The sequence below is a fragment of the Scyliorhinus torazame genome, chromosome 10, assembly GCF_047496885.1.
Source record: "Scyliorhinus torazame isolate Kashiwa2021f chromosome 10, sScyTor2.1, whole genome shotgun sequence".
Classification (NCBI taxonomy): Eukaryota; Metazoa; Chordata; class Chondrichthyes; order Carcharhiniformes; family Scyliorhinidae; genus Scyliorhinus; species Scyliorhinus torazame.
The window spans coordinates 77,981,654-78,006,596 of NC_092716.1; the positions used below are offsets into that span (position 1 = coordinate 77,981,654).

The 24,943-nt window shown below is 45.7% G+C and overlaps 1 protein-coding gene across 1 annotated transcript in view; it reads left to right on the forward strand.

The window, feature by feature from the left end:
• mmp2 (matrix metallopeptidase 2) overlaps positions 1 to 24,943 on the forward strand; it is a 43,165-nt gene that overhangs the window by 6,697 nt on the left and 11,525 nt on the right. Inside the window, exons 5-9 of the mRNA XM_072518273.1 lie at positions 127 to 300; positions 7,784 to 7,957; positions 10,860 to 11,033; positions 17,768 to 17,923; positions 18,918 to 19,044. Of these exons, the coding sequence (XP_072374374.1) occupies positions 127 to 300; positions 7,784 to 7,957; positions 10,860 to 11,033; positions 17,768 to 17,923; positions 18,918 to 19,044 (805 nt within the window). The remainder of the gene's footprint in view (positions 1 to 126; positions 301 to 7,783; positions 7,958 to 10,859; positions 11,034 to 17,767; positions 17,924 to 18,917; positions 19,045 to 24,943) is intronic.

Consider the following 24,943-nt stretch of genomic DNA (forward strand, 5'->3'; position numbering starts at 1 on the left):
GAGCATTGGCTAATTTTAATCACAAGATACTAAAATTATTACATTTTATAATCACCATTTTAGAATAACATTTTTTACGACAACGGTTACACAATTGTTGATTTGAAATACATTTGTATTTTACAGTTGTTAAGGCAAGATATGGGAATGCAGATGGTGAATTTTGCAAGTTTCCTTTCCTGTTTAATGGGCAGGAATACAATAGCTGCACTACTGAAGGCCGTAGTGACGGCTTTCCCTGGTGTTCCACAACTTATAATTTCGATGAAGAGTCAAAATATGGATTCTGTCCTCATGAATGTAAGTTTGCAGTTTTAACCAGCATTTTCCATTCATTAATGCCAACTTTCATTTATATAGGGCTTTTAATGTAGAAAAATGAGTGATAATACAACATAGAGGCATAGTTGAATAAAAATAGATGCTGACCTAAAGGAGGAGATATTACGAAGGGTGATCAAAGGCTTGGTCAAGGAGATTGCTTTTATGAAAGACTTTAATTGAGATAGAGAGACAGAGAAGTTCTGGAAGTGGCTCCAGAGCCTGGGGCCCAGAGAGCAGGAGTTATGGCAACCAATGATGGGGTGCAAGGAATGAATAGATGCATAAAAAGACTAAATTGGAAGTACAGAGAATTGGGCAGAGGAGTTGCCAGGCTGGAAGAAATTATAGGGTTAGGATGGGTAAAGGCCATGATGGAATTTATGCAGTAGAGTAAACATTTGAAATTGGAGAATTTGCAGAACTGGGGATCAATTTTGGCCCACAAGGGCATGATTGATGGATGAGCAAGGCAGAGGACAGCAGAAAATTCTGGAAGTGCTCAAGAGGTCAGGCAGCATCTGTTGTGTGGAGGGAGAAACGGTGTGAACATGTGCCAGCTCCTTCTCTAAAATCAGGAACTTGCGCTGGAGTACAGTTCCACACACCTGTATCATTGTAGTCTAGTCAATAATGCAAATTGGCTGACTTTATTCATAATTTAGTCCATAATTATTGAGGCACGTTGTAACAACCCGACTGGCAGCCTACTGAGATCATCGAACTCTGCCTCCTATATAAAAACAGAAAATGCTGGACAAACTCAGTAGGTCTGGCATCTGCGGAGAGGGAACCCAGAGTTACCGTTCCGGATCTAAATGTATTTTTCTGGAACTCAGTCTCTTGACTGAATCTAGAACCTTCCTGATAATTGTAGCTCATTACCAAACTGGGTAGTGCGTTTACCCACTGAAGTACCAAGTTCTGTTTCATAAGATTGGACTTTGCTACCTCTTTGGGGATGGGCTGATAGGCAAGTCGGCTGGCAAAATGGTGCAGGAAGGCGAGGGGTGATGTGCCTGTCATCGTCTGGCGCTTTTCCTTTTTGCCAGTTGAGAAATATGCAACTGGCCTGCCCACCCAGAGCCCAAATTGGCCAGTTGATGGCCTCTTTGTGCCTTTATTGGATTCTACCAGTACTTTGGGAGGTGGGTAGGGGGACACGGGGGGACGGACCAATGTCACATGGAAATCCCATTAGCAATACCCTTGTGTCTCCCAATAGACGTCTGGGCTGGCCCACATTTTTGGGCCCTCTTTGGCACACAGGCCCTGTGGCAGTGATAGATGCCATGGACAAGATGGAGCCTCAGGTGCCAGTGACTGCTGGGTTCACCCCCCAACCTCCTCCGCTTCGGCCCCGGTGGCAGGACCAGTGTACCCTTCATAAAATCCAGCCCACAGTTCCTGCCAGTTGTGGATCAGTGAATTTAGTGAAGCATACTGCATGGTCTTGAATATCACCGCTGTAATTGCTACCAAAATAGTACTCTGTGGACTATCATATAAATATTTTTGGGAAGTCTACCAATGTTTAATGTGTTGTACTGACACTCTCACGACTGTACTGGGAAGAAAAAAAAGTGCTGCAACTTGTTTTTAGCTGAGAACAGCACTTTTATTGACCTGAACATTTCCATTTATGGTGCTATTATTCTGCTGTTGTTTTTATGCTTTTGTCTAGCCCTGTAGACACGTGGTATCACTCGGGGCCAAAAAGAAGTGTGTTTGTACTTCTTGCTGCTGCGTATTCATATGAGTCAGCAGCATGCTGAAATCCATTATAGCCATAATTGATATTAAGCTCCATTTGTAACCAGCAGGCAGCATCCATAATAACCTATGGTTCTATCAATTTCCTGCAGCTGGAGCAGGATGATGTTCAAAATGAGTCATTGAAACAGATGTTCATCTTGTTCAACAGCAACAACATTTTTTTAAAAATTCATAGACCATTTTAGTTTTTTTTTAAATAAGTATTTTTATTAAGGTTTTGCAGAATTTTTCATAATAAAACAGGAGTAATAATAATAACAAAACAAACCAGAGTGAACATTAACATAGTGCAAAAAGAGAATATACAATCACAATTAAATTATCATTACCCCACGCGACTCAGTCTTCCCACACCATCCCAATGAAGCACTCACCCCCACCCCTCTACGGATTGCTGCTGCTGACATTTTAATTTTCCCCGAGAAAGTCGACGAACGGCTGCCATCTCCAAGAGAACCCTAGCGTAGACCATCTTAAGGCAAACTTTATTTTCTCGAGGCTGAGAAACCCAGCCATGTCGTTAACCCCAGTCTCTACACTCGGGGGCTTCGAGTCTCTCCACATTAATAAAATCCGTCTCCGGGCTACTAGGGAGGCAAAGGCCAAGGCGTCGGCCTCTTTCGCCCCCTGAACTCCCGGGTCTTCTGACACTCCAAAGATCGCTATCTCTGGACTCGGCACCACCCGTGTGTTAAGCACCTTGGACATTGCCCTCGCGAACCCTTGCCAGAACTCTCTAAGCTCTGGGCATGCCCAAAACATGTGGACATGGTTTGCAGGGCTACCCTTGCACCTCATACAACTGTCTTCTACCCCAAAAAACTTGCTCATTCTCGCTGCCGTCATGTGAGCCCGGTGGACCACCTTAAATTGAATTAGACTGAGCCTGGCACATGATGAGAAGGAATTAACCTGCCCAGGACCTCTGCCCACAGACCCGCTTCCAACTCCTCACCGAGCCCCTCCTCCCACTTGCCCTTGAGCTCCTCCACCGGGGTTTCCTCCGCCTCCTGTAGTTCCTGGTAGATACCCGACACCTCCCACCCCCACCCAGGTGCCGGAGACCACCCTGTCCTGTATCCTCAGTGGCGGCAGCGTCGGAAAGGCCACTACCTGTTTTTTCTGGAAGGCTCGTACTTGCAGATATTTAAAGGCGTTTCCTGGCGGCAGATTAAATTTGTCCTCGAGCTCCTTCAAACTGGGAAAGCTTCTGTCTATGAACAGTTCTCCCATCCTTCTGGTGCTTGCCCTCTGCCAGCTCTGGAACCCACCATCCATCCTACCCGGGACAAACCTGTGGTTGTTACATATCGGGGTCCAGACCGACGCTCCCTCCACCTTCTTGTGCCTCGTCCACTGTCCCCAGATCCGCAGTGTCGCCACCACCACCGGACATGTGGACTAGTGGAGTAACGGGTCGGCGAGAACAGCAAAGGAGCCGTTATCAAAGCTCCCAGGCTAGTACCTTTACATGACGCCGCCTCCAGCTGCTCCCACGCCGCACCCCCCCCATCGCCCACTTCCTAATCATAGCTATATTGGCCGCCCAGTAATAGTTGCAAAAGTTCGGCAGCGCCAAACCCCCCCCCCCCCCCCCCCCCATCCCCCGACTGCGCTCCAACAGCGATCTCCTTATTTGCGGGGTCTTATTCGCCCACACAAAGCCCGAAATGATCCTACTCACCCGCTTAAAAAAGGTCTTAGGGATGAAGATGGGGAGGCACTGAAAGACAAACAAAAATCTGGGGAGGACAGTCATTTTCACGGTCTGCACCCTCCCTGCCAGTGACAGCGGGAGCATGGCCCACCTTTTAAAGTTCCCTTCCATTTGCTCCACCAACCAGGTCAGGTTGAGCCTGTGCAGGGCATCCCATTTCCAGGCCACCTGTCTACCCAGGTAACAAAAACTTTTCTTTACCATCCTGAGCGGCAGCTCTTTCAGTCTCTCCTCCTGCCCCTTGGCCTGGATCACAAACAACTCGCTCTTTCCCATATTCAGTTTGTACCCTGAAAAACTACCAAAATCCCTCTGGATCCGCAGAACCTCTCCCATCCCCGCCACAGGGTCCAAAATGTAAGGAGCAAACCATCCGCGTATAGCGAGACCCGATGTTCCACACCCCCCCAAACCAGTCCCCGCCAGTTCCGCGAGGCTCTCAGCGCCATAGCTAGCGGTTCTATAGCTAGGGCAAATAGTAATGGGGAGAGGGGACACCCCTGCCTCGTTCCCCGGTGAAGCTCAAAGTACCCCAACCTCAGCCGGTTTGTACATACACTTGCTACAGGCGCCTGGTACAGCAATTTCACCCAGCCAATAAAACCCTCACCAAATCCGAACCTCCCCAGCATTTCCCACAGGTACTCCCACTCCTCCCGGTCAAAGGCTTTCTCTGCGTCCATCGCTGTTACCACCTCCGCCTCCCCTCCCTCTGAGGGCAACATAATAACATTCAAAAGTCTCCGGACATTGGTATTGAGTTGGTTGCCTTTAACAAACCCAGTCTGGTCTACCTCTATCACACCTGGGACGCAATCCTCAATTCTTGTGGTCAGAATCTTAGCTAGCAATTTGGCATCCACGTTTAAAAGCGAAATTGGCCTGTATGACCCGCAATGTTCCGGGTCCTTCCCTCGTTTAAGAATGAGTGAGATCAAGGCCTGTGACATTGTTGAGGGGAGGGTTCCTTTCTCTCTAGCCACATTGAAGGTCCTCATCAGGAGTGGGCTCAATATTTCTGAAAATATCTGATAGAATTCTACCTGGTAACCGTCCGGCCCCGGGGCTTTACCCGATTGCATGCCCTCTATACCCTTGACAATCTCCTCCAATTCAATCGGGGCCCCCAGCCCCTCCACCAGGTCCTCTTACACCTTTGGAAACCTCAACTGGTCCAAAAATTGCCTCATCCCTTCCGCTCCCGTTGGGGCCTCCGACTCGTATAGTTTACTATGGAAGTCCTTAAAGACTCTGTTCACCCCCCCCCCCCCCCCCCCCCCCCCCCCCCCCGCCCCAGATCCAAGACCATGTTACCCTCCTTATTCTTTACTCCCTCGATTTCCCTGGCAGCCTCCCTCTTTCGCAGTTGGTGTGCCAGCATTCTACTCGCTTTCTCCCCGTACTCATAGACTGCCCCCCTTGCCTTCCTCAGCTGTGCTACCGCTTTCCCTGTGGTCAACAGTTCAAACTCCGCCTGCAGACTCCGCCGCTCCCTCGCCCTGCCTCGGGGGCCATCTCCTCCACCAGTCTCTCCCTCTCCGCTCTTTCGCACTTTTCCCTATGTGATCGAATTGAGATGAGCCCCCCTGTGACCACTGCCTTCGGAACCTCCCAGGCCCTTGCCGCTGCTACCTCACCCGTATCGTTTGTTTCCAGGTAACCCTGGATTTTCCTGCTAATCCGTCCGCAAACCTCTTTGTCCGCCAGCTCGGGGTCAATGACTGTGTTAAAGTCTCCCCCGATGATCAGGTTGTGTGACTCTAAGTCCGGGATTTTGCCTAGCATGCGTCTCATAAATTCCACGTCATCCCAATTCGGAGCGTAGACGTCACAAACACCACCCGGACCTCCTCCCACTTTGCAACCACCATTATATACCTGCCCCCCTTATCTGCCACAATTCTCCCAGCCTCGAATGCCACACCCTTACTGATCAGAATTGCTACCCCCCTGGTCTTCGAATCCAGCCCTGAATGGAACACCTGGCCTACCCATCCCTTTCTCAATCTCGTATGATCTGCGAGCTTTAAATGTGTCTCCTGAAGCATTGCTACAATTCAGCTTTAACCCCTTTAGATGCGCGAAGACTGTTTTGACCGGCCCATTCAAACCCCTCACATTCCATGTGATCAGCCTGGACGGGGGGGGGGGGGGGGGGGGGGGGGGGGAGTAACCCCCCACCGCCCGCCAACTAGCCATCACCCTTTTTCGGCCAACCTCGAGCCCGTGCCCTTCGCTTCCTCGAGCGCCCCCACAGGAAGCCACCGCCCCCGACCCTCAATTGGTACCCCAGAATTGATACCTCCTCTGTCAGCAAAGCAGCATCCCCCCCCCCCCCCCCCAACAGCCCCACGACCCAAAAGCCCCCACCAAACACCAGCTGAGCACTTGCTCACCCCCCACTACGCTCCCGAGAATCAGCTGACCCATGCTGACCTCGTCAGCTCCCGCACCTGGCACCGATCAGACTGTCGCCTCATTGTCCGGACCCCTCTCCCTACATGACTAAACCAATTAAACTACCCCTCCAGCCCCAGTGAGTAAATAGTAATACGAAACGAAAAATAAACAGAAGACATTAACATTGCCCCGTGAGGAGACACTTGTTGAACCTAGGCTCCAACTTCCCGAAAAAATGAACTAAGTACAGGGCCTCCCCCCCCGCCCCCCCCGCCTCCGTATCTCAACTTTGCCGAAAACACTGCACCCTCCAGCCACCACCACAGCCCTTACACGCACCCAACATTATATGCAATCTTATATTAGAAACGGTACCGTGTTACCCAGCCCCACCGCCGCATTCCACCAAATCTTAACTGTCCTTTAATTCGAGTCCAGCTTTTCTTGTTTGACGAATGACCACGCCTCGTCCGGCATCTCAAAATAGTGATGCCGTTCCTTGTACATGACCCATAGCCTCGCTGGGTGTAGCATCACAAATTTCACCCCCTTGCTGAAGAGGGTCGCCTTCACCCGGTTGAATCCAGCACGCCTCTTGGCCAGCTCCGCACCCAGGTCCTGGTAGATGCGTATCACGCTGCTCTCCCACCTGCTGCTCCATTCTTTTTTTGCCCAGCGCAAGACAAGTTCTTTGTCCGAGAAGCGATGAAATCTCGCCACCATGGCCCTCAGAGGTTCATTCACCTTGGGCTTCCTTGCGAGGGCTCTGGGCGCCCCGTCCAGCTCCAGGGGTCGAGGGAATACCCCCGTCCCTATCAGCGTGTCCAGCATCTTCGACACACATGCTCCCGCATCCGACCCCTCCACACCTTCGGGGAGGCCCACAATTCTCAAGTTCTGTCTCCTGGACCTGTTTTCTAGGTTCTCCAGCCTTTCCTGCCACTTGATGTGGAGGTCATCCTGCGCCTCCACCTTAAGGACCAATATGACCAACTCGTCCTCATGGTTGGATAGCTTTTTCTCCATCTCTTTAATCACTTTCCCTTGTGTCGCCTGAGTTGCGATCATTTGGTCTATTGATGCCTTCATCGGGGCCAGCATGTCCTTTTTAAGATCAGCAAAGCAGCCCCTGAGGAACTCCTGTTGCTCCTGTGACCATTGCGCCCATGCACCCTGGTCTATACCGGCCGCCATGCCGTGCCTCGGCGCTCGCTTCTGTTTGTTGGGACTTAAATGCTTCACCCGGCCACTCCTGGTCCAGCTATCCATGCAACAGAGAGGGAATCCTTTTGGCAGTGTTCGCTTCACCAATCTGCCCCAAAAAGTCAGTGAGAACTCCTGAAAAAAGGTCCGAGAGTCCGTTCCAGATGGGAGCTGCCGAATGCGCGACCTACTCCTCCATATTCGCCACTGGAAGTCACCCATAGACCATTTTAAATAAATAACATATTCTTCTCCGTTGCTGCACGATCAATTTTGGAACTAAATTGCAGAAAAATAAAAGCCCAATACTGTTGTTTCTTTCAAGACTGAGCATCTAATAATGTACAAATGTTTTGCTTCTTCCAGCACTCTTTACTATGGGAGGAAATGGTGACGGAGAGCCATGCACATTTCCTTTTACCTTTGAAAGCAGGCAGTATGATAGCTGCACAGCAGAAGGAAGGTCAGATGGCTACCGGTGGTGTAGTACAACCAGTAATTATGACGTGGACAAAAAATATGGGTTCTGCCCAGACTCAGGTATGAACAATGCATGAATAATACATGATTAAAATGTGGGCTACACCATTTGTATGATAGTCTTCATCTTTTATTTAACCACGTCAGTCCTTGAAAACACATGGGCAACGCACTGGGCATTGACTCACTGCATTATAGGGACGCTGAAATCTGAAGTCTGTGGAACTCTTGATGCGTGCATTGGCTGAGTAACTTGAAATACCGTGGGGACTTAAAACCTCGTGGCCAGTTTTGTATTAGTTGAATTAATACCCCAATTCTCAGACAAACAGGTGGATGTTTCCATAATGCAAGAGCAACAACTGAACAGTTCATGGGCTAAGCAAATGTTTAAAATAGTTTTTGAAAAGTGTGCTGGAACTTAGGGCAGGTATATGATCCTACCCATCCCTCTTCACCGTAATGCCCCAATGCTCAGAATCGCTGCGAATATTTCCGCCTGAGGAGCCAATGCGCAAAGCTTGAGGATTCTTACATTAGCTTCCTATCTGCCTACGCAACCTCTAATTATGAGCAAATATAAAATTAGCATATGTTTGACTGCAGAATGTGCATGACGTATCCAGACTTAAATATGTAAACGTAGAACATAATTCATTGTATTAAAATCCAACTTGCTATTTTTATTTAGTACATTTAATGGTCTGAGCAGTTAACGTTATGGTATAACAACATTCCACAGTGCCCAGGAATAAATGGAGTATTTTGAAAGATTAACAGTTTGCAAACTGCAGTGCATGCTCCCATTGTGATGATGCACCAAGTTTAGACTGGAGTATGATTAAGATGTATCTTCTGCCAAGATTTCGAATAATGCCAATAGTTAATATAACTTTGCATCCTTGTTTGGGCCACAACTAGAGAGCATTTGTTCAAACTGTCACTTCTTTCCATGCCACTCCAGCATTGCTCTTTAACATAGGGTGCCCATAACATTAAAAAAAAGTTTCACTGCTCTGCCACATGTACTTCAACTGGACAGGCAAAGAGTATTAGAGAACGGTGCAGTTCTGTGCCCTTGTCGGTTTCCAGTCATTTCCCCTCACCCCAATTGCAGGCCAATTTTAAGGATGACCACTGGTCCTTTGACATCTACCATCATCAAGTAACCTGCCCTCTGGGCCTGACGTTCACCCACATTGAGATGTTGTGCACCAGAGATGTTAAATATTTGAGAAAGCGTAAGGCCAGAATTGTCGATAGTCGCATTTGGGAATGGGTTCAACTTGGGTCTGTTGACAGTTTATACCCACCAAGCACAAAATTCCACTTTACCTTCCAAGTGCAATAGCAAATAGGGAATAAAACTAATGGAGGCTAATCAGATCATCACTCTGACAGTTTATATCTGTTTTCAACGTACTTCTGTTAGGCAGCGTAACAAATTCTGATCTTTCTGCTGAATTTACCATTGGCAAAAACGCACTTTGTTTGAAAAAAAGAAACAGACTCAGGCAACATTATCTACTCCAGATAATTACTGCCACCACACTTTGATATGACTGTTAGACAGCCGAATATGCATCACATTCAGAAGAGGACCGTCCACCAAAGAAGAAAGCAAAGAACAAAGAAAATTACAGCACAAGAACAGGCCCTTCGGCCCTCCAAGCCTGTGCCGACCATGCTGCCCGTCTAAACTAAAATCTTCTACACTTCCTGGGTCCATATCCCTCTGTACCATTTGTGAAAATGCATCAGCATCCATCAGGGAACATGCTGTCTGTAATGTTTTGGAATGGGATGGGGGAAACTTTATATGACAAAATTGCATTCACATGGTTAACATCAATGAGCATTTCTGCATTGTGTTGGGATCATTCTGAATCGAGCAAGCTCTTCAACTCATATGAAAATTGGAATTTTCATGATCCCATGCAGGCGAGGGTGGGGACAAGGAGGCAGTGAAACTAAAGAAGCCATGTCACGACAGCTAGCCAATGCATTTCCACCTCCAGGGGACTTTTCCAGGGCCTTCCTAGAAACTAGGTAAGCTGCCTGCTCCACAGAAGCGGGGGAGCCAATTGAAGAACTAAAGAGGGCGTTCCAATGGTTCTGGTATTTTCAAACTGTTAGAGTGAAACCCCCCCCCACTTGAGTGTGGCAGCTGCCAGCTTTATCGAGGCCGGCTCTTGGTTCTTGATAGCGGGCCTGGTGGGCATTAGAACCAGGAGCTGCATGTTGCAATGCCGGGCACCAGAATGAAAGGCCACAACTGTGACCATCACTATTCCTGCAGAGGAAGGGTTACTTTTCACCCATATGGAGCAATCAGCTTTGGGCCTCTTTGTTTGAGGACTTCACTCTGGGCAACCAATTTTCACTCCCTTCCCTCTCTGGCTGGGACTGCCAATCTCACATCACCGTGGGCCCTCTGATTGGGCCAACAGCCTCAGGTCCTGCGCATAGTCTTCAACAAGCAGTGAGCACAGAGGCAGTAATCAGGCGGTCCATTTGCAGGGAGGTTGAATTGGTGAACACATAACAACATGGGCGGGCTCAGGGTCCCCGTACAGGCCCGACATTGCATCTTGACACCCACTGAAAAATCCAGCCCAAAGTATCTTATGGCAGAAAATGTGAGGTAAAACGTTCTTGTGTAAATTTTAAATAAGGCTATCTGATTTGCTTGTTCCAACAGTGGATCAACTCTATAGTTCAAGCTGCAGGCTAACATTTTTATCTGCATTTATAGCGCATCACACTTTTTAGTGTCATAGTTAATGCAGATGAGATTTTTATATTGTATGGCAACATTCAACAAATGAACCCTTAGGAAACTTAATTTTTAGATCAATACTTGAAATGGCATCACCCCTCTATTTGAAAACTTCTTTTGTCTAGTTTGTTGGTCTGTAATTTTTTTTTAATGGTGCTCATCTGTCTGACTTCTTCATTTCAGCCTTGTCAACATCTGGAGGAAACTCAGATGGTCTACCTTGTGTATTTCCTTTCACTTTTCTTGCGAAAATGTACGATTCCTGCACGACGATCGGACGAAATGATGGCCAGATGTGGTGTGCGACCACTGGAAATTATGACACAGACAGCAAGTGGGGATTCTGCCCCGACAGTGGTAAGTTGTAGATGGAAGTTGAATAGTAGTCAGAAGGGAATGGAGCACTTTTAGTACTCACTATTACATGGGAATTTTGGGGGATACAGTTGGTGGCGTTTCGCCTTCTTAATCAGAAGCTCCGAGTTCGAGTCCCATCCCAGGACTTGAAGGCAAAGGAGGTATCTGCATAACTCTGCCAACCAGGTTGATGAGTGACCTGCGAATGTTTCCAACATAAGCCAATGTCAGGCAGCAAGAGCGAGAGAGGTTCCTGGTTAGCCATGTAATGGAAAGAAAGTTGAAACCTTTACCATCACCATCCATAGCTCCAGCTACAACAGGCATGTTAAAGTGCATAGTGCCGCAGCAACTCAGACCCAGATTCAGTCACAGTAACCCACTGTCACTCACAGCTGTAAACATTGTTGGGAAACATTAAAAGTTGCTTTTATATCTGAGAGAAGAAATTCATGCTTTTTGAAAAGGAAGTGGCACACTCTGAACTTTTTGTCCGGAGGAGTGCCAATTAGGTGACTTGGGTGTCTGGTCCAGCAATGAATAGTCTGTGGTCAATAGCTAGGACTTCTATAATTAAAAAGCTCAATAGAAGGGATGGTTCTGATGTAATTCCCAGTAAATAGTTTCCTCATTGAAATGACCAAGCATAACAAGTTGAGCTGAACTTTAAAAAAAAGTTTTGTATCCTGCCACACAAAAGGTGAAACTACTTGCAGATGAGTAGATAGTTGGCTTTATTTGATTTGACAATACAGTGCCCAGAAACTTATGGAAATAGCGAGTGGTAAATGTTGACTTATTCATAATTATTGTGAAAAAATGAAACTACCCAACTCATGAGCCAGAGGGTAGGAGGAACCGCATAGCCTACACATCGGTCATGTGACTAATGTAGCATTGGCTTGAGGTCTGTCTGATGTTGCTCTGTCCATTTCATGAAATCACCAGATGCTTCAAAGATTGTACATGATAGGGTGCTTGACAGAGAGGTGACTTTTACATAACCCTGCATGCCAATTGCAACCACACTTCAGAAAGTAACCTGGTGCCTGTAAAGGACTTTGAAATGGCTTGAGACCAGGGACATTGCAACACATGCACAAATCCGTTTCAGAGGGGCTGCCAGTTAGCTGATCGCAACTGTACTGCCATTTGGTCTCCTCACCCCTGGGTCATTTTGAATTTCAATTCCTGATCACCTTTCTAAAGGTGCACCGCCTGAATTTTGAATGAATGTAGGAGGTCCGCTCTAAAGTTCCCTTCACTATATGGAGAGAGCATAATCTTAACTATTTTTGAGATGATGAGTTGCAAGTCAATGGAGCAACATCAAATGATGTTAGATAGAAATGTCTTACAAATGTACAGAAGTCGGTGATAAAGGAGTGGGAATTATGGCACTGAGGGTACATCATGGAGTTGGTGCACAGAGGTAAATTATTTGTACTGTCCTAGCCAACAGAGTTAATGTAGTCCATAAAATTACTCACGTCATTGAAGACTGCCCCCTGACAAAATTCATCAGAGGGCTAGAGAGTTCCATTTCTCCACTGCAGAAGCTATTGTCTGCTCGGTGATTACTGTACATTCTTTACCACAGAGGGCTGTGGAGGCTGGGTCATTAGGTTTGCTCGAGATTGAGATAGACAGATATTTAAACAGTAAGGGAATCAAGGGTTATGGGGATAAGGCGGGAAAGTGGAGTTGAGGATTATCATATTGGATAAATGCAGGAGTCCCCTGTGGCCATTCCCCTTTCTAACAGATATACCGTTTTGGATACTGGGCCGAGCGGCAAGCCCAAAACGGTGGGTTCCCCCCGGCGCCATCCACACCTGGTCGCTGCCGTCGGGAACAGCGCGGGAACGCTGGCGGGGGGCGGCCTGCCGGTGGGGGGGGGGGGATCCTGCACCGGGGGATACCTCAAATGTGGGATGGCCCGCGATCGGTGCCCACCGATTGTCGGGCCGTCCTCTCTGAAGGAGGACCTCCTTCCTTCCGCGGCCCCACAAGATCCGTCCGCCATCTTCTTGCGCATGCGCGGGTGACGCCAGTTATGCGGCGCCGGCCGCGTCATGTATGCGTCGCCGCCTTTACGTGGCGACAAGGCCTGGCGCGTGTAGATGACGCGGCCCCGATCCTAGCCCATTATCGGGCCCTGAATCGGTCAGGATAGGGGCCGTTTCACGCCATCGTGAACCTCGACGGCGTTCACGACGGCGTGGGCACTTCGGTGCGGGAGTGGAGAATCCCGCCCGAGATCTTGGGGTGGCATTAAATGAAGCTTTGTGGGTAGAGCTTAGGAATAAAAAAGGGACAAGCATGTTACTAGGTGTTTATTTTATTTAGTTTTTAAATTTAGAGTACTCAATTATTATTTTTTCCAATTGTGGCGCAATATAGCGTGGCCAATCCACCTACCCTGCACATCTTTGGGTTGTGGGGGTGAAACCCATGCAGATACGGAGAGAATGTACAAACTCCACACGGAGTTACTAGGTGTTTATTATAGACCCCCAGATAGTCAGCAGGATTTTAAGGAGCAGATATGTGCATAATTTGCCGAAGTGCATAAAAATAATAATAGGGTAATTATAGTGGGTGATTTCAACTTTCCCAACATTAACTGGGATAGTCATTGTGTTAAGGGCTTAGATGGAGCAGAGTTGGTAAAATGCATACAATAGAACATTTTAGCTCAACATGTGGGAGGGTCCAACAAGGGATGGTGCAGTACTGGACCTATTTCTGGGGAATTAAGTCGAACAGGTGGGAGAGCATCTTAGTGATAGTGAACACAAGATGGTGCAATTTAAGTTTGTTATGGACAAGGAAATGGACAAATTGCAGAAAAAGGGTCTTGGATTTGGGGAGAGCAGACTTTAGTAAAATAAGGCAGGATCTGGCCCAGGTAGATTGGAACAAGTTACTGGTGGGGAGATCTACAGACGAGCAGTGGGGGTGTTCAAAGAGGAAATAGGGAGGGTACAAGCCCAACATGTTTCCTCTTGGGTAATAGGTGGGAGTAACAAGCCCAGAGAACGACTGATGACCAGAGATATTCAGGATACAATGAGAAGGAAGAGACAGGCTTTTAATAAGTGCAAGGGGAACAAATCAACAAAAGCATTAGTGGAGTACAGAAAGTGCAGGATGGAGCTTAAGAAAGCAATCGGGGCAAAGAGGAGATATGAGAAATTTCTAGCTGGTAAAAGTAGGGAAAATCCCTAGATATTCTATCAGTATATCAATGGGAAGAGGATAACTAGGAAAAAAGTAGGGCCCATTAGGACCAAGGGGACAATCTGTGGGTGGAGCCAGTGGACTTTGGTAGGGTGTTAAATGAATATTTCACATCTGTCTTCACCCAAGAGAATGAGGAGGCAGATATGGAACTCGGGGAGAGACACTGTGAGGTTATTGAACAAGTTGTCATAGGGAGGGACAGGGTATTGAAGATGTTGGCAGGCTTAAAAGTAGAGAAATCTCCAGGTCCTGACGAATTGTGTCTCAGGTTGCTGTGGATTGGATTGGATTTGTTTATTGTCACGTGTACCGAGGTACAGTGAAAAGTATTTTTCTGCGAGCAGCTCAGCAGATCATTAAGTACATGAGAAGAAAAGTGAATACAAGAAAATACATAATAGGGCAACACAACATATACAATGTAACTACATACGCACTGTGGGAGGCAAGGGAGGAAATTGCAGGGGGCCTGATCCAAATTTTAATTCTTCTCTGGTCATGGGAAAGGTGCCAGAGGACTGGAGAACTGTGAATGTGGTCCCACTATTTATGAAAGATTGTAGGGATAAGCCAGGGAACGACAGGCCTGTGAGTCTCACGTAAGTGGTGGGAAAAGTAATGGAGAAAATTCTGAAGGAGAGAATCTATGTCCACTTGGAGAGGCAAGGTTTGATCAGGACTAGTCAGTATGGCTTTGTCAGAGAGACGTCATTCCTAACTGATTTGATTGAACTTTTTGGGCACCTGACTTAAGTGTGTAGATGACGGTAATGCAGTTGATGTAGTTCACATGGATTTCAGCAAAGAATTTGACAAGGTCCCACATGGGAGACTTGTAAGGAAGGCGAATGCACATGGGTTACCAGGGAACTTGATAAGGTGGATTTGAAGCTGGATGAGCTGTAGGAAACAGAGGATGATGACAGACGGCTACTTTAGTGACTGGGAGCCAGTGTCCAGTAGCATACCACAGGGATCTCTGCTGGGTCCCCTATTATTCGTCATTTATATAAATGACTTGGATGACTATGTGGGGGGTAGGATCAGTAAGTTTGCGGATGACACAAAGATTGGCCGGGTGGTTAACAGTGAGGCTGAGAGTCTTGGGTTGCAGGAAGATATAGACGGGATGGCCAAATGGGCAGATAAGTGGCAGATGGAATTTAATCCTGAAAAGTGTGAGGTGTTACACTTTGGAAGGAGTAATTTGACAAGGAAATATTCAATGAATGGCACCACACTGGGAAGTTTTGAGGAACAAAGAGACCTTGGCGTGTTTGTAAATAGATCTCTGAAGGCAGAAGGGCAGGTTAATAGGGTAGTGAAAAAGGTACACTTGCCTTTATCAATCATAGCATAGATTACAAAAGCAAGGTTGTCATGTTGGAGTTATTTAGAACATTGGTGAGGCTACGGCTGAAGTACTGTGTGCAGTTCTGGTTGCCACATGATACGAAGAATGTGATTGCACAGGAGTGGGTGCAGATGCATTTCACCAGAATGTTGCCTGGGGTGGAACATTTAAGTTATGAAGAGAGGTTGGATAGGCTTGAGTTGTTTTTGTGGAGCAGATAAGACTGAGAGGTGACCTGATCGAGGTGTACAAGATTATGAGGGTCATGAACAGGGTAGATAAAGAACAGCTGTTCTCCTTAGTTGAAGAGTCGGTTATGAGGGGACACAAGTTCAAGGTGAGAGACAGGAGGTTCAGGGGGGATTTGAGGAAAAACCCTTTTACCCAGAGGGTGGTGACGGTCTGCAACACATTTCCTGAGAGGGTGGTAGAGGCGGGTTGCCTCAATCCTTTAAAAAGTACCTGGATGAGCACTTGCCGCACCTTAACATTCGAGGCAATGGGCCAAGTGCTGGCAAAGGGGATTAGGATTGGCAGATCCGTGCCTTTCAGGCAGCGGTGCAGGCTTGATGGGCCAAAGGGTCTTTTCTGCACTGCATTTTTCTGTGATTCTGTGATCAGTCATGATCTCATTGAATGGCGAAGCAGATAAAGAACAAATGAGTAGTCTAGTAACTCGACAAGTAACTAAAAAGGCAAATGAAATGTTGGCCTTCATTGCAAGGAGGATGGAGTAGAAAGGTAGGGAAGTCTTGCTACAACTGTACAGGGCATTGGTTTGACCACACCTGGAATACTGTGTACAGTTTTAAACTCCTTGTTTAAGGAATTCAGTCAAGATTCACAGTGCTGACTTCTGTGATGAAGGGGTTGTCCAGTGAGTAATGGTTGAGAAGACTTGATCTATAGACCATAAGACCAAAAGAAGTGGGAGCAGGAGTAGGCCATTTGGCCCACCAACCTGCTTTGCCATTCAATGAGATCATGACTGATCCGATATGATAATCCTCAACTCCACTTTCCCACCTTATCCCCATAACCCTTGATTCCTTTACTGTTTAACTATATGTCTATTTCAACCTCAAGCAAACTTAAAGACCCAGCCTCCACAGTGGTAAAGAATTCCCCAGATTCACTGCACTCAGAGAGAAGAAACTCCCCCTCATCTCTGTCTTAAATGGGTGACCGCTTACTCTGAGATTCTTCCCTCTGGTCCTCGACTCCCACAAGGGGAGACAACCTCCCAGCATCTACCCTGTCAAGCCCCTTGAGAATCCTGTAAGTTTCAATAGGGTCGCCTCTCATTCTTTATGAGGAGAGGCCCAACCTCTCCTCATAAAATATCCCTCCATACCCGGGATCAACATGGCAACCATTCTCTGGACTGCCACCAAAGCCAGTATATCTTTCCTTCGATAAGGGCACCAAAACGTTTCACAGTATTCCAGATATGAAATTTAGAAGAACGAGAAATGATCTAGTTGAAGTGTAGATTCCAAGGGAGCTTGACAGGGTAGATGCTGAGATGATGCTCTTCCTCTCATAGACTAGGCAGTATAGTTTCAGAATGAAGCATCTCTCGTTTAACACAGAGAAGAGGAGGAATTTCGTATCTTAGAGAGTTGCTAATTTGTTGCACATCTCTTCCCCAGCGAGCAGAGGAGGTTGGGTCTTTAAATGTAGCCAAGGCTGAGTTGGACAGATTTTAGATCTACAAGGAAGTCCACGGTTTGGGAAAGTAGGCAGAAAAGTGAAGTTAAAGCCACAATAAGATCAGCTGTGACCTGACTGAATGGCAGAGCAAGCTTGACCAAATGGCCTACTCCTGCTCCTATTTCTAATGTTTGTATGGGTCACATTTAGGGCGAATAGAGATTCTGTGGTGCCCCTGTGCCTTCTCTGGAAACCCACAGTTCCCAGCCTAAATCCTAACTATTCTCCTGCGCACTGGACAAACGTGTTCCAGAAATGGACCAGACAGGCAAGCAAGCAGATGATCCGCAGCTAAAATGCATTGATAGTCTTTACTATCAGTTAATTAACTGTAGTTAAATATATGAACTTGGGAAGAAAGAATGCACCTTTCCTTGATAGAATTTTGCAGAAAGCTGATTTTTCTTTTTAACTCTTGCAGGTTACAGTCTTTTCCTCGTTGCTGCTCATGAGTTTGGTCATGCACTTGGTTTGGAGCATTCCCAAGATCCTGGAGCACTAATGGCCCCAATCTACACCTACAGCAAACACTTCAGACTCTCAAATGACGATATTCTTGGCATTCAGAAGCTTTATGGTACACAAACAGCGGGCTAAATTAATAATAGGAAAGCTAACGTTTGTTTCGTATTTTGGAATTCCGATGGATCTTAAACTCCTATTCGGGAAATATTTACTCACTTGACCCCAAGGTATAATGCTAGCTTCTTCAAGGCGATGTATGGTGAGAGGACTAGTTAAATATAGATTTGACACCCTTCCCCCAACATTTCGATAATGCAAAAAGCGTAGTGTCAAGAAATTTCCTTTCTTGCAATTTTGTTCCAACTCTCCTACAGAAAACAAATTCTAGAATGTGTCGTGTTGGGTGTTCCGATGCACAAATGATCCAACACGGCTGCAGATGGTACAACTCTGTTTTATTGTCTTAAACAATAACAACAACTAACTGCTGGTTGAGGTTCGTGCTTCACCAGCTAACCTGTGAACCCAGCCCTATCACTATCTTGGTGAGGCACTCAGCACATGGTCTATGTCTGAGTGGCACGCTGTGAGCTCTGTGCTCTGAGCTATCTCCTGGTAGAATGAGCAGGAACTGTGGTGTTCCCTCTTTTATAGTGCGTGTGCTCTCACGGTGATTGGCTGCGATGTGTGTGTGTTGGTTGGTGCAACTACCTGTCCATCAGAGTGTGTGTGATTGCACCATGATATGCTGATGTGGATATCATGACAGAATGCAGGTTGCAGCATTGACAGGAGATAGCTGTGATAAATATTGAACCAGTACACATGGGCCATCCTGGTTATCGATCCAAAGCTGTTTTTTTTCACACGTATGCCAACAACAGGCAGATCTACCTCGCCACCATCTCGCCAAGTGTAGCTGCCATAGAGTCTGAAAAATTGATCTGGTATTCAATTGATTCATTAACATGTCAACTTCCTGATGCGATATTATTGCCTCATTGAAGGAATTGCACGAACAGCAACATTATTATTGACCTAACTTTTGTCTTTTTTTTACTCTTGTCAACTGAAAATAAACCTTGTATATTCTGGGTTCACTTCAGGTGTACCAACCGATAAACCTTTGCCACCGACACAGGGTCCAGTCACTCCTCTGGACCTATGCACAGCGAACATAGCCTTTGATGCAATTACACAAATCAGAGGAGAGATGTTCTTCTTTAAAGATCGGTAAGGGATTTTTTTCCATTTTGTATTTATTTTTAAATTAATCAATGGAAATAAAAATCAGGTAAGGTGTTAAAAGGGCTTTTTGCTCCCTGTTACTATTTTACACTACCGGACAAAGGCAAATTCCCTCCCTTCAGTTTTTCAAAGTTCAAACTAAACTGAACTCAGAAACTACAACTGGATGAGCGTCAGTGTTATTTGTCTTTCATTTCTGACAGATCACACCATAATAGAAAGTTTGAGGTATGGCGTGCTGTCTTCATTCTTAGAGAGGTCAACACAATCATTTGGAATTAGATGGACCCTGAGCTCCTCAGAACCTGACAACTTTATAAACAGAGAAACCTCACTTCTCTGGGATTTACCACAGCTGAAAGTCAAACAGATCAGAGGGGCGAATGATTCCACACTGCATTGAACCATTTCCAATACTGAAGAAATGTGGCTGAACTGTCAGCATTTTTGCAAATGTGTGACTACAGTAGCAGCAAAATAATGGTAGCCCATGCCACAGTACAGGAATATTCTCAACACGATCATAAATTATATCCTTTATCACTGTGGTAAACCATCCCTCCTCGTCCTTCTTGACCTGCCTGCAGCCTTTATCACATCTGCCTCCTCTAATGCCTCTCCATCACTGTCCAATAATAATAATCACTTATAGTCACGAGTAGGCTTCAATGAAGTTACTGTGAATAGCCCCTAGTCGTCACATTCCGCGCCTGTTCGGGGAGGCCAGCACGGGAATTGAACCCGTGCTGCTGGTCTTGTTCTGCTTTACAAGCCAGTTATTTAGCCCACTGTGCTAAACCAGCCCTTATGCAGTCCTACCTAGCCAGTCCAACTGGCTAGGACTGCATTTACCATCTCCATTCTTAATTATCCAGTTTTGGCCAGAGAATCATATGCACTGTCTTCTCTTCCAACTCTCACTCCATTGCCTGTTTATCTCCCTTTCCTCCTTAAAGATGCTGCTCGAAACCTGCCTTTTTGACCAAGCTTTTGGCCATCTCCTTTTCTACCATCTCCTTATGTAGCTAGATGTCAAAGTTTGCTTGATAATGCTCTTATGAAGTGCCACGTGATTGTTATTAGTTAAAGGCACTCTATAAATGCAAGTTGTTGTTGCAACTGAGTAACAGCTTTCAGTACCAACCCAATATGTCTGCATGGAATGCTAGTCTGAAGAGTGCATCTCAGGCATTCCAAAAGTCCTCATCCCTATTTACGTTCTTGGAGATCTCAATAATACTGGAGCATAATAAATGCAAAGAATTTGAACACTATGAGTGCCCATGTGATTTATTATTGTGCATGGGGGATTGTGAAGGACTCAGAATGCAGCATCCTATACTGTGAGGAGAAAACACCAAACCTGCAGCAACAGTGTGGGCACTACTGGTCACTCCACAGCTTAATGACAATCCCAAATCCAAAGGCCTATTTTGTTAGTTTGTAGTTGAAATTTTAACAGTCATACTGTAATGCAGATTGAAAGATTGACATTTTGGTAATGCTTTATAATCCCAGACCGATTTCAACATTCAGGGTCAAAAATTCGATTGCATGTTTATATGTTAGGTATGTTTGTGAAAAAGAACAGATTGGAAATTGCCTGACATGGATAGGTTCTTAAAGGATCTCTAATCATGCTGGAAATGTTATCAGAACAAATTTTTATCACGACCGATCCCATATCTCCGGAATCCAGACACTTAGCATCCTGACATTTTTCTCTCCATGTATGTCTCAGTTCCCAATTTGCACTGAAGGCAAAACTTTAGGGCAAATTCTTTCTAAGGGAGCAATTTTACTTTAAATCATGAAGTTACAGAATCACAACAATAACATATGTATATAGGACCTTTAATGGAATGCATCGTAAAATTCTTCGCAAGAGCATTATAAAACAGAACATGAGCCACATAAGGAGATAGTAAGTCAGATGACAAAAAGCTTGACCAAAGAGTTAAATGGTGCGTTTTTAAAGGAGGAAAATGAGGTTGGGATGCGGAGAGGCGAGGGATTGCATTCCAGAGCTTGGGACTTAGTTAATCGAAGACTCAGCCTCCAATGGTGGAGCAATTATAATTGGGGATGCACAAGAGATGCACCAGAAAGAGAGGAGGTATCTCAGAGGATTGTGATTGGAGAAGATTACAGTGATAGGGAAGGGTAAGGCCATGGGAGGATTTGAAAACAAAGATGCAAGTTTAAAAATCAAGGCACTGCAGGGCCAGGACTTAATGTAGGTCAGTGAACATGGGTGGTAGGGGAACAGGGTTTGCTGCAAATCAAAATACCACCAGCAGAGCTTTGGTAACCTCAATTTAACAGAGGGTGGATTGTTGGACACCATTCAGAAGTATTTTGGAATAATTGAGTCTAGAGGTAAGCAAGACATAAGACCATAAGACATAGGAGCAGAATTAGGGCACTTGACCCATCGAGTCTGCTCCGCCATTCAATCATGGCAGATATTTTCTCATCCCCATTCTCCTGCCTTCTCCCCATCACCCCTGATCCCCTTAATAATCAAGAACCTATCTATCTCTGTCTTAAAGACACTCCGTGAATTAGCCTCCACAGCCTTCTGCGGCAAAGAGTTCCACAGATTCACCACCCTCTGGCTGAAGAAATTCCTCCTCATCTCTGTTTTAATCTGAGATGGTGTCCTCTGGTTCTAGTTTTTCCTACAAGTGGAAATATCCTCTCCACGTCCACTCTATCCAGGCCTCGCAGTGTCTTGTACGTTTCAACAAGATCCCCTCTCACCCTTCTAAACTCCAACGAGTACAGACCCAGAGTCCTCAAACGTTCCTCATACGACAAGTTCTTCATTCCAGGGATCATTCTTGTGAACCTCCTCTGGACCCTTTCCAAGGCCAGCACATCCTTCCTTAGATACGGGGCCCAAAACTGCTCACAATACTCCAAATGGGATCTGACCAGAGCCTTATACAGCCTCAGAAGTACATCAGAAGTACAATGAGGGTTTCATAGAAGCAAAGAAAATAGAAGCAGGAGGATGCCATTTGGCCCGTTAGTACCCAACTAGTCACTGCCTGACATTTGGAAGAAGACCCATTTGTTCCTACTCTTTGTTTCCTGTCTGCCAGTGGGTTTTCTTTATCTCAATACACTAACCCCAATCCCATGCTCTTGAATTTTACATGTTAATCTCTTCTGTGCAACTTTGTCGAAAGCTTTATGAAAGTCCAAATAAACCACATCCACTGGCTCCCTCTCGTCAACTCTACTAGTTACATCTCTGAAGAATTCCAGTAGATGAGTCAAGCATGCTTTACTTTTCAGAAATTCATGCTGACTCTATCCAATATTGCCACTGTTTTCCAAGTGCTCTGCTATTAAATCTTTTATAATGGACTCTAGCATTTTCCCCACTACCGACGTCAAGTTTACTGGTCTATAATTCCTTGTTTTCTCTCTACCTCCCTTTTTAAATAGTGGAGTTACATTAGCTACCATCTAATCTGTAGGAGCTTTTCCAGAGTCTATAGAATCTTGGAAGGTGACCACAAATGTATCAACTATTTCTAATAGTACTTCCTTAAGTACTATGGGATGTAGAATATCAGGTCCTGGGGATTTATCAGTCTTCAATCCCGTGAATTTCCCCAACACCATTTCTCGACTAATTCTGATTTCCTTCAGTTCCTCCCTCACACTAAATCCTGTGTCCCCCAACATTTCTGGTATGTTATTTGTGTCCTCCTTTGTGATGACAGAACCAAAGTATGTATTAGTTGGTCAGCCATTTCTTTGTTCCTCATTACAAATTCCCCTGTTTCTTACTGTAAGGGATCTACATTTGTCTTCATCAATCTTTTTCTCTTCACAGACCTACAGATGCTTTTAAGTCAGTTTTTATGTTCCTAGCAAGTTTACTCTTGTACTCTATTTTCCCCTTCTTAATCAATCCCTTTATCCTCCTTTGCTGAATTCTAAATTGCTCCCAACCCTCGGGTCTGTTGTTTTTTTCTGGCCAACTTGTATGCCTCTTCCTTGGATCTAAAATATGTCTAATTCCCTTGTAATCCATGGTTTGTCCACCTTTCCCATTTTAGTTTTGCGCCAGACAGGAATGACTAATTGTTGCATTTCACCCATACGCTGTTTGAATGTTTGTCATTGTCTATCCGTCATCATCCCCAATCCCCAACATTCCCCGATCCATCATAGCCAACTCGGGCTTTATACCATCGTAGGTTCCTTTACTTAGATTCAATACCCTAGTCTCAGAATCAACTACGACACTCTCCATCTTGATGAAGAATTCTATCATAATATGGTTGCTCATCCTCAAGGGGCCTCACACAGCTAGATTGCCATTTCTCATTACACAGTGCCCAGTCTAGGATGGACTGTTCTCTAGTTGGTTGCTCAACGTATTGGTCCAGAAAACTATCCGTAGACACTCCAGGGATTTCTCCTCTATGATATTGTTACTAATTTGATTTGTCCAATCTATATGCAGCTTAAAGTCACCCATAATTACAGATGTTCCTTTATTGCATTCATCTCTAAGTTCCTGTTTAATGCCATTCCCAACATTACACTACAGTTTAGGGGTCTATATACCATCCCACAAATGTTTCTCAACTCTACCCATACAGAATCCACATCGTCGGAGCTAATATCCTTTCTCAATATTGTGTCAATTTCCTCTTTAGCCATCAATGAAATCTTTACCTTTTTGTTTGCCGTTCCTAAATACTGAATAATGCTGGATGTTCAATTCCCATCCCTGGTCACCCTGCAGTCATGTCTCCGTAATCCCGACTGTATCATGAACATTTCCATCTATTTGCGCTATTAATTTATCCACATTATTGCCAATGTTCCGAGCATTGAGGCATAAAGTCTTAAGGCTTGTCTTTTTAACATTACTTGTCCTATGCCCATTATTTTTCACTGTGCCCCTGTTTGATTCTGGCCATTGATTTCTCTGCATATCACCTTTTTTGTTCCCCTCTCTGTCATTTTTCTTGTACATGTTTTCCCCTCCTCTAACTCCTTGCATAGGTACCCATTCCCCCGTGCCATTTTAGTTTAAACCCTCCCCAACCACTCTAGAAAATACTCCTCCTGGTACATCAGTCCTGGTCCTGCCCAGATGCAACCTGTCCAGTTTGTACTGGTCCCACCTCGCACCATCTCTTCAGGCACGTATTCATCTGATATAGCCTGTTATTTCTGCACTGACTAGCACGTGGCACTGGTAGATATCCTGAGATCACTACCTTTTGAGGTCCTACTTTCAACTTACTTCCTAACTCCCTATATTCTGCTTTTAGGACTTAATTCGGTTTTATACCTACGTCATTTGTACAATGTGTACCATGACCACTGGCTGTTCATCCTCACCCTCCAGAATGTCATCTGAAACATCCTTGACCCTAGCACCAAGGAGGCAACTGACTATCCTGGAGTTCCGTTTGCGGCCACAGGAAAGCTTGACTATCCCCTTACAATTGAATACCCTATAATTATTGCATTTCCACACTTTTTACTTTTCCCCTAAGCAGAAGAGCCAACCATGGTGCAACAAACTTGGCTATTTTCCCGTCAGACGCTATCTCCCCACCCCCAACAGTATCCAAGGCAATACATCTGTTTTGCAGGGGAATGGCCACGGGAGGTTCCTGCACTGCCTGCCGCGTCCTTTTGCTCTACCTGGTGGTCAGCCATTCCCTTCCTGCCTGTGAAGTGTGAGCCTGCAGTGTGCCCACCTGTCTATACATGCTATCCACAATATTCTCCACCTCGCAGAAGCTCCACAGTGTCCCTCGTCACACGCTGGCCCCAGATGCTGGGAATAATCCCGGCTTCCCACAGAGGGCAGTAGGAGTACACCACAGTTGTGAGCTCTCTC